The sequence below is a fragment of the Phaethon lepturus genome, unplaced genomic scaffold (genome assembly GCF_000687285.1).
Source record: "Phaethon lepturus isolate BGI_N335 unplaced genomic scaffold, ASM68728v1 scaffold1352, whole genome shotgun sequence".
NCBI classification, from domain to species: domain Eukaryota; kingdom Metazoa; phylum Chordata; class Aves; order Phaethontiformes; family Phaethontidae; genus Phaethon; species Phaethon lepturus.
Window position 1 is genome coordinate 28,810 of NW_010521012.1, and position 19,352 is coordinate 48,161.

Sequence of the window (19,352 nt, forward strand, 5' to 3'; positions counted from 1 at the left end):
AAAGGAAAAAGATACTGAGTAAGTTCTGCACAGAAGTAGAACATCTGTGAGCTTTCCAGCAGACTCACATGGAGCACTTTTTAAGATTATTAAAACCAAAGCAGGTAAACTGTACTCAGTTACTGTAGAACTAAGTAGGAGAATCAGGAAGGGATGCAGTTGTTGGTTGTTTCCCCCCACAGTTAACATGCTCCTGGACATGCCTAACGTTATTCTAGCCTGAAGGGTCTTGGTTTGCCTAAAGCTCCCCCTGCTCCCCCAACCACCTCTCCTCACAGTTTTACTACAGGTACAGTACCTGCAGCATAGGTTAATTGTTAAAGAATATTTCTGTATTTAATCCTATTCCTTCAGTTGTGTTTTGTGGCAAACAACTGAAGGGATCACACACCCTCTAACGAAGCTACATAGATTAATGACTTTTCTGAATTGGAAAACTGAAAACTGTCTAGCACATGTGTTAGAATCAGCTGCTAAAGGGACAGAAATGGTTGCTCATCATCTTCAAAAACAGGAGATAAAGTGTCTTTACATAGTCAGAAATTTGACCATCACAAACAAATATATCTAAGTAATGCAAAACTAACTGATCCGTTCTTATTTTATTAGAATAAACAGAGAAGCCTGAAGTATCAAAACATTATATAGTTTTAAAGTAATGACATAGTTTTTATCAAGTCTTGACTGCTCCTATTTCTCCACCTTTACTGAAGTCACATGCTTGTCATTGCAAAAAGAGGAAAAAAGAGTAATTTGGTCCTTAATACAAAGACAGAGATATTTGGTAATCAAATGTTACTCATGTTTTGTGAAAACAGCGAGTAGCTTAACCATGCTGTACTAGTAGCACTTCTTTTACACCACAGACCATTTCGCTCTCAACATTAGAAATACTCTTATGAAAATCAGTTGTTTCATTTTTAGTTACAAAGACTGTTAACTCTGCTCTGACATGACTGAATATAGTGAAAGCCAAGTAAAAACCTTTTATCTCCTCCTCCACAGACTGAATATTTAGAAAACAGTAATATGATTTTCTTACCTCCTTTTCCAAATATACTTTCTTATCATCCAGTGTATTATAAAGAGTAAAGAACTGCTTCGTTTCTTTGTGAGTTGCTGAGACTGCAAACAAAAAAAGGGGTAAAATAATAAAAGAGCATGAGATGAAATGGAATCTGTAAAAATACTTCGTAGGCTTTATGTAATATACTTTCCACTATCAATAGTGGAACACACTCTTTAATACACTCTGGAAGAATATTCCCTCTGCATGTAAATCTCCAGCAGGGTTTGCAGCTATCAGATTTTATGAGAACACATCTTAGTGTTTAACTTAAGCCTCAACTGCTGACAGTCCTTTATGTGAACATATGTTGGCACTATCAGCTGTGCTTCCTTACCACTGTCTGTTCACCTTTCCTTCATAAGCCTTATCCTTACACCATACAGGCTGCTGTGCTGCTAACAGTTGCCCTTGCACAGCTTGCCTATGGTGGCGGGGATGCACAAGGCTAGGCAGGGACAGATAGGAAACAGATAATCTGATAGTACTCTGTGGAAAAACGGTGCATTTTACTATATATTTTAGGCTACATATGTGAAAGATGCCCAAGAAAGCTTTTACTGGTTTAAAGCTTTTTTCCCCTTACAATTTATTCATGCTGATAGGATTAAATAATACTTTCTTTTCAAATAATACTTTCTGGTTTAGGTGATTATAGCAGATATTGGTCATAGCTCAGTGGAGAAGGTAAGGCTCAGACACGCATTCCCTTTGGGCCTACAAGTTGATGACTGATACTCAAATCTGCTAAGTGTTCATCTATTCTTTAGTTCTTCAATGCCTAAGGAAATCTAAGATTCTTGTGATTCCCAAGGAAAGAGTTCAACAGAGATGGACAGTTGGCAAAAATTATTATGTTAATATATTAAGCACTGTCTAGAACCTTGAACCTGGAAAAAACATATGGGTTAAAAAAAGATAAACCTGAGCAAAATCATGCTCATGACATTAAACTCTACAGGCTAACAAGTTGCCATCTTTAAATAAAACCTTTACTGAACTGATATGCTGGACTAAACTTTTGAATGGAACCATTTACAGACAGCATGACCTCCCTCCCATGCCACAATGTCATTCAACATCCAAATTTTTAAAGAAAGTCTAATTTTTGATTTGTACAATTCTCTTCTCCAGTTGAAGTCCAACACCAACGCAATGCTCAAAGTTGAATGTTTTAGTGACAGAAACCCAGCAGTGGCTACTTCTGCAGCAGTGAGATGTCTGGGACCAAAGAGCTTTCTCATTGCCACAGTGTGATTGTGACACATGTTCTGCACATGCTGTAGCCTTGAGAAGCCTACTGAATACTGGGAACTTGAAAGCACTGAGGAAGTCAGGAAAGCCTGGGATAGGTTGACAAATTAATAAGGGCTATTCAGCATGTTCCACAAAGATTTTCCAAATGCTGAAATCAGGCTGCTTCTTGAAAAATTGCATGAACACAAGGATTGCCAACAGGCTTACTTCAGGTGTTCAGTTTTTGCAAGACTTACTGCTGCCAAATGGAAGAGGCCTTTCCCAAACAATTTCCTTCCTGCAGCTCTTGCCTTTCTTGCAGCAGCTCTGGTAGTCACAGATCTGTTAAGAGTTGATTCCACATACCAACCCAGAAGAAAACTTCTCAGGATTTCCACTGGATTAGCAAATTGTACCAGTTTATGGAGCCTTACGGCAGCAGAGCCCACGTAAGGTTAAGACAGACGAAAGAAGAGGAAGAAGGAGCCAGTTGGCTCATTGATGCTCCAGAAACCACAGCTTAATGTTTTCAAGGGAAGAGGCTTCAGTTAGGTCAAAAATAAAGCAGGAAATACTGGAACTTAAAAACATTCTAGTATAGAATTACAGAATCACTGAGGTTGGAAGACATCACTGAAGATTGTCTTGTCCAACACACCTTGGATCAAAGTTCAAAAAAACAGGTTTTGGCAGCTCTGAAGATCTCCTGAATCTGGCTAAATGAAAGCCTCAAAAAAAGAACATGATTCACAGAAAGACTTGCTGGAGATTTTCAGCTCATTTTTCTAAAAACTTAGCCTGTACAATGCAGGTTCCCAGACACAACTGAGCAGTGTGTTATCCCAAGTTACTACACATATTTTGTACTATAGATAACAAAGTTCCATAAAATTCAAAGTATCTTAAATCTACACCCAAAGCTGCACAATGCACTTTGACCTTAATCTTTCTGTACTTCATATATAAATGAAGCTCCCATCTTCTGAGCAGGTAGATACTCTGACCACAGATTATTTGTCTGAATTCACTTAGATATGACAGAGAAAACAATCTGTAGAAAATTTAATGAAAGACAAAAGAGTTGTCTTTACAGCTGGACTTGATTAAATAAACTGCATGGCATATCAGAAGCAAAGCTGGAGGAAGTAAGTACTGGATTTGTACTCACTAAAGAAGTGCATCTATTCCTGTATTGAGTTAGACAACACACATAGAAGACAGCACACTACCATGCCACTAGAGATGCCTCATCAGGGCAAGGAATTAAAGTTAGACAACAATTTTAGAACCGCTCGACCATCAAGAGCTTGGTTCACACACATATTTAGTAAACGCAGAGTATCTTTAAAACATTAGCTAGTTCTTCCTGGTAGAAACTTATTTTAGCTTATGCTAATACACAAGCTACATTAAATATACACCAGTAAGTATACTGGTCTGTTATCAGTTTAATGGAACAATTTTAAATTTTATTCTGTTTGCATGCTCCATACCATCCCTGTACAGCAAACACATACTATCCAAAAAGTCAGGTAAGCACACTTCCCCATTTTATAACTTCTTATCATAAAAAAAAGTTAAAGACAATTTGTACTCTGATCCTACCAAGATACTGCAGGATATTTATAAAATCAAAAATGAAAGAAAACATTCCCTTCAAGAAATTGCCTTTACTTTCTAGTTCTTGGCATAGTTTGTTTCAGAACCAGGTTTCTCACGTCGATGAAAACAATGAAAGCAATCTAATGTTAAAAGCAACTAAACACAACTCAAATTTACAGCAACCTCATCTGTAAATGGTTAATCAAGGACTTTCTAAACATACCGGTCACTAACCTAAATGACTGAACCTCTTACAGACAAAATTTACTCCAGAGATCATGTGCATAAAAATTCACCCTCAGGAAAATTCTTATAGCCAGCTTACAAAACTTTGAAAATAGAGCATATAACATGAATACCAAAAGACCCTTAAAATACCACAAAATTAGCAAGTGCTGTTGTTACACGCCATATGCTTAAAATGCAATTGCCCTCCTTCCAGGGCTTTAGCCTTCGCAGGATGTTCCTGCTTAATATACATACCCTGACTGTAAAGTTCAATAAATCTCTTCTGATACTGTGTTAGCTCAGCTCGGCTGGGTACTTCATCAATCTTGCGTTGTAAAATGGCTATTTCTCTGTTTCTTCGTGCCTGAATAGAAAGTTAGGAGGGGAGAAAACAAAGCCTCTTCTTGTTCTCTTCTTAAAATGGATGAAGCCCCCCCCAGCAGTATTTTCTTACTAAGTAATTAATTTAAAAAAAGCACATTGGCTGAGGCTCAATTTTTTTGTAATTGATTTGTGACAGAAAAATTTTTTAAAAATTAGAACAACAACAAAAAAATATTAGAAGCTACAAGATAAAAAAAAATAATTTTGTGCAAGTAAATTTACAAATTGTTACTCACCAATAACAAGCGGATCTTTTGAAGTTTATCTTTCTCAGTTTTGTACTGCTGTTCTATAATCTTATTCGGCTCCTAGAATTTGAGAACCCAAAACAATTGTGTATTACGGTAGCATATGAGAGCTGCAGTTGCAAAAATGTGCAGACTGGGTCTGTTTTCTGTTATTTGTCTATCTTGCATTTAATGACTCCCACAATAACACCACCATTTGCTGTTGTATTTTTAACAACGATTTATAATCTGCATTAAAAACCTGACATCTTTTACTGCAAACAAGCACATTTTTATCTTTAATATTTTAGTTTTTAAGATTTGTCAATAGTTTTTCCACTGCTTTGCAACAGTCACACTTCATATGAAGGTATGTATCAGAAGATTGTCTGTACTCCTTGTCTGAATATTTATACTTTGATTCAGTGGAGGGGTTAAGGATAAACATGGCCCAAAACAGAACATAAACCCTCTGACACATATTCTAAATTTCCCGGATTGTGGACTTTAAGATAATTTTTTCTTGTTTAAAAATCTAAGATTTAGGTTTAATATTTTAATTTTTTCATGCTGTGTTCAGAAGGACAGCAGTATCACAGAACCTGTAATCTACCTAATTCCAGAGGCATAAATGTATCAAATGTTTACCCACTGAAAATACAAGTAATTCAAGCTTTTACTTTTCTGTTCATTCATTATTCATTGCCATCAGTCTGGATGCACCTGTCTTAAAGCCTAACTTCTGACAGCTGCTCACAGCATGCAATGTACTGAGCCACTGAAAACTTGTGCTTTTATTCTTCAAATAAATCCACTTTTATGAAAAAAATCACCAAAACAAACATGCTCTCTGAGGAAGACCTGTTTTTGTCAGAGGTATGCACTGCTCTTAACACAGCATCCAGAGACTCTTCTCTGGTACTACAAAGAAAGAGGTAAAAGGCACAAAAGCATCTTTGGGTTAGCCCTATGGATTCTGCAACAATAATGAAGAATACTACAGCTATTTTCAGTCTACTCTCTTTCTATGATTATTAGCCCGAACTGTGGCTTTAGCAGTGGAGGAGAATAGAATTTTTCAGATATTGCAACAGATACTTTAATGAATACAAGAAGGCACCAAAAGTCAGAAGGACCTAAACCAACATTTTAAAACACAAATTGAAACCAAAACTTAGACATTTGCTATTACCTGTTCCTCCCCATTTTCCACTGCCTCGGCTTTCAAATTCTCAATATTTTGTTGAAGTCGCTCCATTTCTTCCTTTAAAACAAAAAAAGTTTAAGTTGCTTTTAAATGAGACCTTTCCTCTTAACAGGGGAGAGCAGGAAGCTGGACAACATACACCTCTAACAAAATTGCAGAGCTGACCACACGCTTTATATTTAAATTTGTAAGATTAAACAGCATTCCCTGCTTAAGGGTAAAGCATCTATTATTACTCATTATATAAAACTGTCTGCTTTTATCAAACACAGAAACAAATGTATTTCTTACTTGCAAATATTCTAGATCCGGCAAAAACAACTAATGAGTGACATGGAAAATGAAACTGAGGAAGCAAAGGAATATTACAATAGCAGTAGCATGACACGGGACTGCAACACATGGCATTTATAAAAATGAACAAATGTAAAGTTACTTACAAGGTAGTTTCCATTACAATCCTTTTGAGCTTTCCAAAGAGGTACGTATGGGAAAATGAGGTTCCTATGCTCAGTCTGTGTCTCAGGACACTATTTCTTTTTACTAGTTTTCATTCTATTAAATCCCATCCACTATTGTTTAAATAGAAGAGAATGAAAACAATTCTCTCCAATCATATTTCTAGGCAGTCCATGAACACAGCAGTAAACAGGACAGCAAAACGTAGTAATTAGGCAGTAAAACTGAAACATGCTCTGAAAACTGAAATAGCTTCATCTCAGTCTTGTCTCTTTTGACAGGTTGCTCCAAAGCTAGGGGCCTTCATGAAGCCCTCCTCTTTGGCACTGCACCTCTCCTCAGGTCACTGTTGGCTGCGTTATCCAAGAAGAGACAGTCCATTTCAGGTTGTGAATGGCACAGGTAGGTATCTAGCACAGCCCAATCTCAAACTTACATTTCAGTGCTCCCTGCCAACCACACTGAGTTGCTCTCAGCAGAATGGTAATGGGAACAAGAAGAGCCACAGCTATGACCAGTACAAGGCTGATCTGGCATTATATGTCTAGGAATGGCCCTTTGTTAAAGAGTCCCAGGCATTAAAGGCTACACGAATTCAGATGCCTTGGCAGCCTTCCTTACACCTCCCTGCCTCAAGGCAGGGGACAGGTGCTTGTGGTTAATCCAGTTCCAACCTTCTTGGTCGTTAGCCTTTTCGCAGATATGATACACTGCAGAACTGGGCAACTGTCCATAATTCTGCTGTGACTCAAGCTGGTGGCAATACTCAGTATGAACCTGGAAATAGCAGTTTAATGGGGCAGGGGACACATGACACAGATGACAGACACACAACATGTTGACAAATCAGGAAGAAGTATAATGCTTATTTACCATGTTTTAAATGAAACCTTATATAAGAAACGAAAACTTACCCTACAGTGCGCTTTGAACTCCTGCTCCTGGCTTTTTAGGTTTTCATTCATGGCCACCAGTGCTCGCAGACTCTGTAATATGCTAAATTTGAAGATCCAGTAAACCACATTAGATTTTTAGTTTCTAATTTAAACAGATGGAGAACTAAAAGACATTAGAACAAGCTTAGTTCTAAATAAATTTCCAATAAAATCTGTGTAAATTAAAAAAACAAGTATCACCACCGATATACCAAGGTCAAAATAAAAATGTAGTATTACACTGAGTATTGGATGGTTTTGCTATGTTCTGACCTCATTATTGTGAACGCTTTGAGAGAACCTCCTATTTAATTTATGTGAGAGGAAGGCTTCAAATATGAAGAATATAAATCAGGAAGGCCTCATCTACTTGTCAAATGTGTCTAGGGTCCTTCTGCTTTAAACATCTACAATTATTTTCAATACAGATTGACACTTTTCATTCTGACTGAATACTATGGTAATATTTTCCTGTCTTTGGAAAGCAAGTTGGAGAATTGTTTAATGTTTAAGTTCTAGTTATTTGTTTAGATTGACAAAACAAGAAACATTGGATGATTCATTTTAAAACCATCATTTTTCAGAATTTCAAAGGTCACAAAGGAAGAAACTTACCTAGAATCTGCTTGGGATTCTATTGTTTCTAAGGCTGCCAATTCCTTGTCCAGCTTTTCACCGTAACTCTTAACCTGTAGGTTGCAATTAATAATAAATTGAAATACACTTCCACATAAAAAATGATTCCTAGTACTTAGCTTTCCCACACCATGGGATCAGTGAGGTAAGTTGTCAAACAGCTTCACCATTTAATACATCCCTCCACACACTGAACTCAAAAATGATTCAGCTAGAATCAATGCACAGCGAAACAAAGAAACATTACCTCGGATAACGTCTTTTTTGCTTCGGTACATTTTGCCTGCAGATCAGCACATTTAGCTTGCAACTATTACGAAAGAGAAAGAGAAGGGTTTGATTCTATGTTCATGCTAATTACACCTGTAATGGAGAAACGCAGTATTTGAGCTGTTAATAATAGTTGTCTATTAATCAATAGGTCAGCCATCACAAACTTTGTCTTTTCTTGTCATATACTCTGAGAGCATTTGTTTGCAAGAATTCTGGTTGAATATTTCATTAACAACAGCAAGCATTTTCCACCTGACCTTCTAAATATATCATGAGTCCAGAATAAACAGCACAATTTACAAAACAGATGCCAACAGAATGGATGGACAGATTTATTGGACAGACTCTCTGCTAAATTGCTCTAAGTTATTTAACCTGGTTATAGTAGCCCAGTTTCACACCAGGCTAAGAAGAGAGTTCCATTTTTTTACTTCTCCAAATAAGTTAGGGTGATTCAAGACTTGCATAAAAACACCATGGCACCATACCACAGACACATCCATACCAAATAAGCAAGCTGGTGTGCAATCTTCTTTTGTGTAACTATGGAAAGTCTCATAAGGAGGCAGTTAGTAAAGCACCACTGGATATTTAAAGTTGTCAAATAATTTACAGAGGCTAATTTTAGAAGAATATCCTTCTCTGAAGAACTTACTATTTAAGATAACGTTGCAAATAGTAACAACAGAAATGGGCCATGGGTTACAAAAGTGGAGTAGAAGTGTTGCAAACAAAGGCAGGCAGATTTGGCATTCTGTTCCACTTCTTTTCATGCTGGTTTAGTTTGCTGTTCACAACATACAGCTGTGACTCAACATTCCACTCATCCCTTTCCACAGCCAATTTCTAAAAAGAAAGCCTTTGCATTTTTTTTCATATTTTTCACCAATAATTTATCAATAGGCTGAATTTTAACTAGATGGAAAAAAACTTTATAATTTAATCCTCCAGTCCACATCTCATGAAAATTGACATAAAGATTAAAGACCTACTTGTTATGAGAACTTACTCTGAACCTTATTGCAGTATTGAAGCCCACAAACATTTTTTAAAAGGGGGTTCTTGACTGTCACTGATTTCAGCTTCTACCTCACCCTTCAAAAGCTGTCTTTGGCAAGTGGCAAAAAAAATTCAGTCAGGTAATTTTTACTTTACTAAAGTGATAAAAGGATTATATTTGGCTTATAGATGTCAGGACTGTTTTTCCATATACAAACAAAGCACTGAGACTGTTATGTACCGCAAATAAGCAACACAGAATTAAAGTGCCCTCAACTCTTAAAATGGCAAACAGCATGACAACAGATTTAGAAAACACTTAAGTATTCCTGTGGATTATGAAGTTTGTTTGGCAGTTAAAAGCAAATCTGCAATGAAGTAAGGACTCTACCAACAAACGTGTTTTCTCCCCACCTCAAACTGTTTTCTTCTTCTCAGAAGTATGTGGAAAGCAAGCAAATACATTCATTCATTCACATCCTAGGGAAACTCGTAAAGGAGATTACTCGCACCAGACATGAAAATTTAATCCACTCAACATATATCAAGTTACAGGCATATTCTGTATTACCGATTCAGCAGTCCCTACTATGCTGGAGTTCTGTGGAATACAAGAGCCATCTGCTCCAGAAAAAATGCTTTTGAACATTTCAAAATTTTTTTAAATTCTCAATTTTCATTGAGACTGCATACAGACATTGGTGGATCCTTTCTGCTTTCCAGATCATAATGGCATGACACAGAATACCTGCAAAAGCCACCCACAACTGCTAAGCTTGTTTACCAGCCCTTCTTGCTGCTCAATTAGGCAAGAAAGATCAAGGAAACAGCATGGCTGGAGAAGTGTCCTACGGCAATATTGAAGATTAATGTTCTGAAACCCGAGCTAGCTGCTGCAGTTGCCTCATGCCACTCCTACTACACAATCGTACCTAGGCTGTCCTCCCAAAATTAAGTGCCTCCAAGAAGATGAACTGTTCTCACAATGCAAGGGCTGTGGTATAGTGTTCTAGTATCTATACGTTCAAACTGAGCATGCCTCCAAGATGCCTACATACTGCCTGCAGAAAAACTGCAAATAGATGTGAGCTGGTAGAGATGAGCCAACATTTGTTAAAAATCTGTAGAACTGTATTAAAACATCCTTAAACCTGAGCAAACGTCCCCTCTTGTATTATGGGGCAGTGCTAACCTGTTGCCAGTCATGACAACAAAGCTGCTTATCTGTCTCCATGCTACAATATACATGCAGCACATCTGTATCTCCTTTCATACGTATGTCTTATAGCCTTTGTAGTTTAAAGGAAGAGTTAAAGTGTGATAGAAATGTACTGCAATGACTTGGGATACAGTGAACATCCTCCTCTTTTCCCCCACTTCTGAATTTCCAAAGATTTCATTCTGTAATTTGTGTTTCTACTTCAGGAAAAAACCTCACACTAACATGGGAATTCAGGCAAGATTTAACTGTCTGTAAGCCCACATTACGCTTTTGAAAGCCTGACACTTCGGCCCATATTTAAATGCTAGGTACTGTCAGTATTTTTTTACTATCAGTCATCATTTTGACAGGGCACCAAAGTTATGTTTGACATAGACATGGAAAATTTGTATTACCAAAGTGTTAAAAGAATACAAATTCAAGTAAAAAAAAATTAAATTCAGTATATGATAATATCATAATTATATCATAATATTTTTCTAATATTTCACTCTACAACAGAGAGGAATTGTGACAGACATGATTTACATTCAACATACAGAGCAAGTAATAACTGTAGGGTTATTGACTATGCTATTTTTAATAGCTGGGGCATGCCAGAGGACAACACAGCTGAAGAAATGCATCAGTTGAAGAAGAATGAAACTAATCTGGCATGTTCCAAAGGAAATGCATTCTAATATTTACCAGTTAAAACACCATCATACTCTATCCTTTGAAAGTTCTTTTTTTGTGAAAAATACATAAGGAGAACCTATACCCGTTCTTCATAAAGCTTTTTATTAAACTTGGAAAAAAGAGAAGGGAAAAACAAGAACAGGATAGGCAATTAGTCATTCCATTTGTTTGTGCATAAGTTTTATTTAAACTTAGTATTACTTGAATGTTAGTCAAAGACTTCAAAAAATGGTTCATGGCATATGCTTTACTGAAAGGAGATTTATTTACAGGATATCTATCCCCTCAAAACTTAAGACTGTATTGCTCTGTTAGAGACTATTTTATTCTCACTTTAAAAAAAAAAAGTCAGGTAAGCAGCTATGCAGAAAGGTTTAAAATCTAGTGCTCCCATAGTTATACCATAGTAGGTAAAACTTTCAAAGCTATCATTCTTTTACCTCTGTTGTTTGTAAGACTGGACATATCTCAGTCTCATAAAACGTGCCATACAGACACCTATCTTTGAAGCCCCTGTACTCCCAACATTTAATAGGTACAACCAGTTAAGATGTCTCCCCAACATTTAATGGGTAAAACCAGTTAAGAGAGAAGGTGTCAAGACATTACTGACAAGAGCAGAGCAGAACAAAACAAAAGCACTGATGAAGGTTGCTGGAGCAGTGCTGTACTTGACAGAGTATCAACGCCAGAAGCCATCAGCAACAATTTTTCCTGAAGTACTATTTGTTTTTTGGCAAGCTCTTCCAATTACTGTTCCTGATGCAATATGGTTTCATCAGATTCTGCAAGCTAAAAATGCCATGGTGCTGATTACAGCAGCATTTCATTAATGGCATAGCTTTTCCACTTACACTTTTCTGGGTTTAAATGGCAATAGCATAAGTAGGTTGCAATACAGGAATAGTGGTCCTTGCTCTTACTTTATATATATATATGAACAGAACCTCAGTCACAAATTCAAGAGCCTTTTCCCCTAAAACAAACGTGAAAATGTGAACCAAGCAGTGACTGTGCAAAAACACACCCAACAAACAAACAAGCAAAAACCTCACCTTAGTCAGTGAGACAAGCTGTCTCATATAAAAGGACAGGAAGGGATAAAAAGTCATTTGTACCGTATTTTAGAATAACTTCCCAAATTGTTTCTTGAAACGATGAAAAGACCCATTCAACACTATAGCTATCAAGTCAAATGGAGATACTCTATCTGTTTTTCTCCAAGAGATGTATGCAAAAAAAAAAAAAAAAAAAAAAGGAAAAGCATGTTTTGATTAGCTAGCCCCCTCCTCACAGACAGGGCTATACAATTTTTTTAATATAAAACCAGCCATATTGTCCAAGTAATAAATGTGTAAGACATTCAGAGATGCTAAAATAAATGTTCAGCATGACAAATTGCTGGTACAGAGAATAGCTTGCAAATCTTTTCTGGATGGCAAAAACTTTGTGATAAACCACATTTATCAATGTTTTATTCTTTATTACACACACAATACTTACCTCTTCCAGGAGTCTGGTTTTCTGCAAAATCTGCTTATTCAGAGATGCCACCTTCCTTCTATGTTGTTGGGCAGCTCCAAGTCTTTCTGGTCGCTCCTCAGCAGATAGCTCAGATTGCTAAAATAAACAGTAACAACAGCTTGTTGGACCTCCTGCCATTGCTTTTGGCTTCTTCAGTATCTCGAGAAATGCCGAAGTGAGACACACCTGTGATGTTCCTTATCATAGAATCATAGAATGGTTTGGGTTGGAAGGGACCTTAAAGATCATCTAGTTCCACCCCCCCCTTCCACTAGACCAGGTTGCTCAAAGCCCCATCCAACCTGTCCTTGAACACTTCCAGGGAGGGGGCATCCACAACTTCTCTGGGAAACCTGTTCCAGGGCCTCACCACCCTCATGGTGAAGAACTCCTTCCTTATATCGAATCTAAATTTATCCTCCTTCAAGAACTTTGTCCCACCATTCAAGAGAAAGAATGACTTACTGATTTATCTCACGTCAAGATACAGAAGCAGCTGAATGACTGAATTATATCACAAAGGTAACAGGTAAAGTAAGCTAAAAATAAAGTCAGGTGCCCTAAGACAGGTGGAAAATACTACAGTTTACTAGAAGAAGTAAATATTTTTTTTGATCAGCATTACAATTCAGCCAAGAGGAGTTCTTAAATGTAAAAAATACAACCATGCTAAAAACCACCTTAAGCATGGTATTTACTGAACTTGTTGAATCAGAGATGCTCCATACCCCAATAAGTAGATCCAGAACTTTCAAAGGCCTTGAACAATTGTGTCTTCAGATTCTGAAATACTGGCTTTGATGCATCTTTATGCTGAATAACAATGATATACTCAGTGTGGTAGAGGACATTTACCACGCAAAGGTTTTTTTTGTCTGTGTGTGTGCTATGGACACCAGTCTTTGAAAACTATTCAATCCAGCATGCATGGCCAAGAAAGTGTCTCATAAATACATAATGAAGACAGCAATCTGGATCCAGTCTCCTGTTCTCTCTGAATTGTGAAAGGAAAGCTGCCAGAAATATTCTTTACCAGGAATAACATTTACAATAGAAATTGTGTATTTGCACTAGAAAAAAGAATGATTAAAAATCAGTGCTAGCTAGACGTCTAAGTGATTATTTGCCTAAACATTATTTGTACCTTTTTGAAAGTCCTCACTTTAATACTTACATCCATCTGTTTTGGTAATTTGCTCTATGAACTCTGACATCTTTTCCAGTTAATCCATTTTCCAGTATTTTGTTAGAAACACAGTTAATTTTCAACTACTTTGCGTGCTAATTTGCAGAGTCTGTCAAAGACTCAAATACTAAGTGCTTTTTGAATAATTACCAAATGTTGACAATCACTACAATGTATAATCAGCAAAAGTGTTACGAGAAGCATGAAATATTCCTCACTTGTATTTGCCCCTGGTATCCACTCTAGGCAGATGGGTAAACAGGTCTTCATTAACAGCTTAATTTTAAATGAAAATAAGAGGCAAAACCTGTCTTCCTCTATTTTCTATTTTATTCCTATTAAAGAGCAGCTTAATGACTTGTTATGCTTTTACATCTACAGCAAGAAAAGACTAATTCCGACATCTTATCCCAACAATTCACATACTTTCCATTTATTAGAAAGGAAAAATGACTCTAAGCAACCCCTGTTACACTGAACTATTCAACAAACACACACTCAGATTTACTTATTCGTCTCATTATTTAGCCAAACCACATTCCTTTATCATGTCATGCATTCTAAGACCCCATCCTTCCCACCACACAATTAGCCTATATAATATGCATAACATGCAAATCAAGAAAACTGGAAATGCAAGAGAAAGTCACGCGCTAAATCAGTCTGAGACTGATATTGCAAAAACAGTAGAAATCCATACAGTACAGCTTTGGCATAAAGAAAAGGTCATGTCTCAAGAAGTGGACTGTTTAAGCTTGCTTTTTGAAAATGGGAAATGACTATCACTATAATACAGAGGTTTCTGCAGAAAAATCCTTCTGGTCTGTAAATGAAGCAGCTGGCCTTAAGCCTCGTGCAGTCATAGTGGGCTAAGGATCTGCTCTGCAGCAACACGACAGCTTTAAAATTACTGAGGAATTGGGTTCCAATTTGTGGAGAAAAATGCATCTTTCAGCAGAGAAGGAAGAAAGCACAAATTATAGAAGCTACTTTGCTTTTGACAGTATTGTTACCTGGTGTCTTACTAGACTGAAAGCACAGTTGTCTCTTCAACATAATTTAAGAAAGCTGTATCTGAGCACTAGTGTCTCTGTTCAAGATTATCAATTTGCTACTCTATCTCAAAACAAGAACTTCAATTACATGTCACAAAAAGGGGTACGTGGATATGTCTTTTAACTTTGCTGTTAACACACGTTATCACTACCACTGACAGGTGTAGACTCAGCTTCTGCATCCCTCTCCATTCCCTGCAATTGATCATCTGCCCTAAAAAGACTTAGCCAATTCAGATAAACAAGTTAAGTAGTGTTAGTAACCTCATTTTCTATGAGAGAATTTGTTAAGTTAAAACTCCATATTAATTATGCACTAATCTGTGGCAGCTCAAAAACTGCTAGCCAAAATACATGGCTAATTCTAGACTTTAAGAGCCTGCCTCCCACTGTTCACATGTAAATGTTTTAACTGGGAAGGAGGAAGGAAATATATGCAACTAATGTTATTCTTTGTAATGAGATTCTCTCACACACATCAGAGCTATAAACTTTCCAATAATTAAAGAAAGAGAATTCAATCATTAGTCTACAGAACTTCACATTCTTAAAAAAAAAAAAAAGAAAAAAGAAAAACGGAGTCTGTACAAAAATACAAACTTTGTAGCAGTAAATAATTTTGTTTATCTCATGATGTTCAAGCATCTCCTACTAGCAAAGAGACTTCAGAAGTTTAGATCTGTGACTAACCCTATCATAGTTGCCTCAGTTTGAAGCTCACAGTCTAAAGCCCATTGGGAAAACAAAACCAATCTCCATCCCTGTAAGAGTTAGATCTGGTTTTAGTCAAGTTCCACTTAGATCTTTAGCAGTCATTGCAATGTAATTTGCTATCATTTTTCCTTGATACTTTCCCAAGGCTTAGGAACCCAAAGATAAAAATCACTACATCTCACGTTATCTTTCAAGATTTCCACAAACAAACAAAAAAAAAAAAAGGAAAAACATCCAATTTAATATCTTCCTTGAATGACAGCCCCTCACCATACTAAATGGTTGAAATGCTTATTTTATGTTACTTCAACTGACTGCGTCAGGTGCATAGTAATTTCAAGAAGTCCAAAAATATTGTGAGTCAACTTCTCAAGATGTAAGCAACTTGCGAACAGCATTTAAAACTGCTGAAGAGGATTCCCCTTCAACCATTTTTGAAGGGGGTGGTTTTGAGATGGCACTTCTCCAGTTTTAGAGATTCTCTCATCTTACCAGGAAACAAGCTTTTTGTCCTATTCTACCTCTACCAAAACCTCCTGTTATATATGACAATACTTGTAAATTCTCAGAGGAAGAATCCTTCTAACACAGTAAAATCAAAGCTACTTTGAATAATTGGCCTTAGAAAGCTGGTGATGAGCTTTCTAAGACAGATAAAAGCCATGTTAATAATTTTCTGCCAGGATTTTTAGAAATCTAAAATCTTCCTTCCAGTTTACCCAACAAGTTGACACAGCAGCAGAAAGGAGGGGCAAATGCAGAAAACTGCATGCATTGATCTTCCACAAAAATACCATCTTGTAAGAAAGCTCCTGGCACATGGCAATATCAGATTTAGAATTTTGTTTGCCAGCTATCTGCACTGGGCCTGTGGATTCTATTAAGGCTCTGGTAGACAAATAAGCACTGCTGTGTTCTTCAGACTACGTATAGTCACAAGGGGTTAAAACTATTAGAACTATATCGAAATATTGCTGATGCTCCAATAAACTGTTTGATAACATCCTTAATTCCCTTTTCCTGGTGCATGCATGCACACAGAGAAATTTTTTTTGGTCACATCCAATAGATTTGAAAAGCGATATATTTTTGGTTTGACTTGAATCAGTTCTTACTTTCCAGAGTATTAATCATTGTTCTACTGTAACAGTCAAGGTCCTGCTGCCTTCTCTCAGAACAGAATAAACGTAACATTGAAATATGACCCTTGGGCTTCTGGTCTTCCAGTCCTTTATAATAAAGAAAGGCCAAGAATTTGCTATAGACTCTGTTGAGTTATAGGGTTTATCTCCCAAATGGGAAAGCTCCATACCTCATCTGTGTCAACAAAAAGGAAGAAATATGAGAAGACTATTGGACAAATAAGAACGACCTATAACTCATCCCTGGCAGTGATGTATTGTATATATTAATTGCTTGAAAAGCCAGATTTTCTTTTCACATGACTGTAAAAACAATCACAGCTGAACACAATAAATGGAGCTAATATACACAGTTAATTGCCTTGACTTCTAAAAGCAACAAAGGTTTGTTTTTGATGAGCCAAAATGAGAGATCCAGGGCATGACTGATAACTAGAGCCCAGTGCAAGTAAGATCCCAGTGTCCAAAAATCTGAGTGGAGGAGGCCTAGATTTTTCACTGGGCAGGCCCACAGAACTGTATTTCTGTGCTTAACACTGAACATTTTAAAATGCATTAAGAGTTTAGGCCTCTGGTTTGAACAGGTATCAACCCAGGCCCTTTTTTATTCATGAAAACATTTAAGTAAGTGCTTAAGCCCAATCTAATCATGAATGCAATTCAGGAATATGTGCTGCCACACCAAAAGCTCGTGCATGTATAAATCCCATTAAAATACTTTCCTGAATCCTGGCTGTGCTGTTATCCATAGCGTATATAAAACAGTGTTGTTTCAAGAGAATCACAGCAATTAAGCTGCAAGCTTAAGGCCTAAATTAACAAGCTATCAAACATGACTCGGTAAAATATTATTAGGTAACACACTTACCTTTTCAGCGTATTCTGACACTATTTGTTTGATCTCATCTGACTGTAGGCCAACAATCTGGCCAACTGTGCTTGCTGTCAACTTGCCCTGCAACAGTGTCAAGAAAACATTTGGAGTTTTGGAACTGCCTGTGCTTTTTACACACCAATTTCCCTAAGCTCTAATTTTAACATAAATGTACAAAACCTTTACACTGGCTAAAATTCTCTAATCATAAAAAAAGACCAAGAAACATTCCACCCCCCCCTCAAAAACTTCGCTGATGGAAATTTCTCACTTACAAACTTTCAGCAAACAGTGGAAACTTGAATTCAAGTTTTCAAAAACTTACTTTGAATTGTATTCTGTATACTCAATTTTGCATGCACAGTAGTAAGACTCACTTTCAGATCACATTTTGAGACAAACTGTAACAATGCAGATGTGTGAAAGAATGCACTTTTCAAATTAGATGCATGTACAAAATCTTCAAGTAGAACTGAATTCTACAGTGGATTTCAGCAGAAAGCATGTCAATCAACTTTGAGACTAAACTGATTACTACCTTTATTTCTGTGACTTCAGCATAATCAGAAACAATGTTTAACAACTGAATTTCTTCCCAGTATTCTCACCCAGAAATCAAGATGTAGTTTTGAAAATTCTTGCAACAGCCTAAAAGTTCCATTATGTCAATTACTACAACCAATTAAGAATTTGCAAACAAGATACATATCCAGTATTTTCAGTGTATTACACTAATGGTGTTGTTTATAAATATTTATCGGTGCTTTGAAAAACACCTTGAAATGTGTACAATTTTCCTCCACTCTCCCCAGCAAACGCCTTACTCCTCTGGATACCTTCACAACATGAATAAAGTAAGATCATACTGCATCTTGGGTAGCTGCACTATGATGTCTTTCCCCTGAAATTCTCCTTGTAGAAACCATTTGAAAGAGGCACTTATTTATATTGCTTTTATCATTTCAAGGCAAATGATTAAGTCATCAGCCTCGTAAAAATCACTGTCATGTCACTTCATGAAAATTTAAACGCATCCATTCCAAGACTTCAGACTCACCATTAACCCAATTTTAGAGTTTCCACACCAACCATAATTTAAACAAAGCTGTATCAGTTTTAAATGCTTCTTACCTCTTCTGTTGCCATTGCAGCCATTCCAGTCATCAGAGTTTTAATGCGAAGCTAAGGCAAAATATGAGGAATTACACATAACAATTTATCTTTTATTATTTGACTTATTTCTGTCCAATGACAGGGACACATGTATACAATCAGGATCATACAACACGTGTATTTTAATACATGTAATGGGACAGTAAGTCTATGAAATTTAAAGAAAAGGTGGCTAAAGTTATCAAATAAAGGAAAATTCCTTATAACAGTGCAGGTTCAATAACAGTATTCAGCTCCCACTATCAACTGAAAACTGACCTCTTAAAAATGCTCAGATTCCCAAATAAAAAGTTGATTTTTTTTTTAATTAAATATCAACAAACATTTAATTTTGTGCATTAATTTCATATTCTCCTGTGGGAAGCAACGCCCACCTCAGCTAAGCATGGAAATTCTCCTTCTTGCAGAGAATGACTGGGCAGGGATAACTGCTGCCCTACCCCAAGTTAGTAACACCCATGCGTAATAAGTATATGGCACACCTCTTCAGCAGCCTGAAGGTCATCTTCATCACAAGGCTCAGCTTTTCCTG

General features: G+C 36.8%; 1 protein-coding gene across 1 annotated transcript in view; it reads right to left on the reverse strand.

The window, feature by feature from the left end:
- The window catches only part of CCDC93 (coiled-coil domain containing 93), a gene marked incomplete at its 5' end in the record, with an annotated part of 49,839 nt that overhangs the window by 9,907 nt on the left and 20,580 nt on the right, over positions 1–19,352 (reverse strand). The window contains 12 exon segments of the mRNA XM_010297570.1: positions 1,043–1,125; positions 4,388–4,496; positions 4,753–4,824; positions 5,936–6,007; positions 7,324–7,405; positions 7,960–8,033; positions 8,228–8,290; positions 12,656–12,772; positions 17,642–17,728; positions 18,779–18,829; positions 19,303–19,350; position 19,352. The exon segment at position 19,352 is cut by the window's right edge and continues 71 nt beyond it. Coding sequence (XP_010295872.1) covers positions 1,043–1,125; positions 4,388–4,496; positions 4,753–4,824; positions 5,936–6,007; positions 7,324–7,405; positions 7,960–8,033; positions 8,228–8,290; positions 12,656–12,772; positions 17,642–17,728; positions 18,779–18,829; positions 19,303–19,350; position 19,352 — 859 coding nt within the window.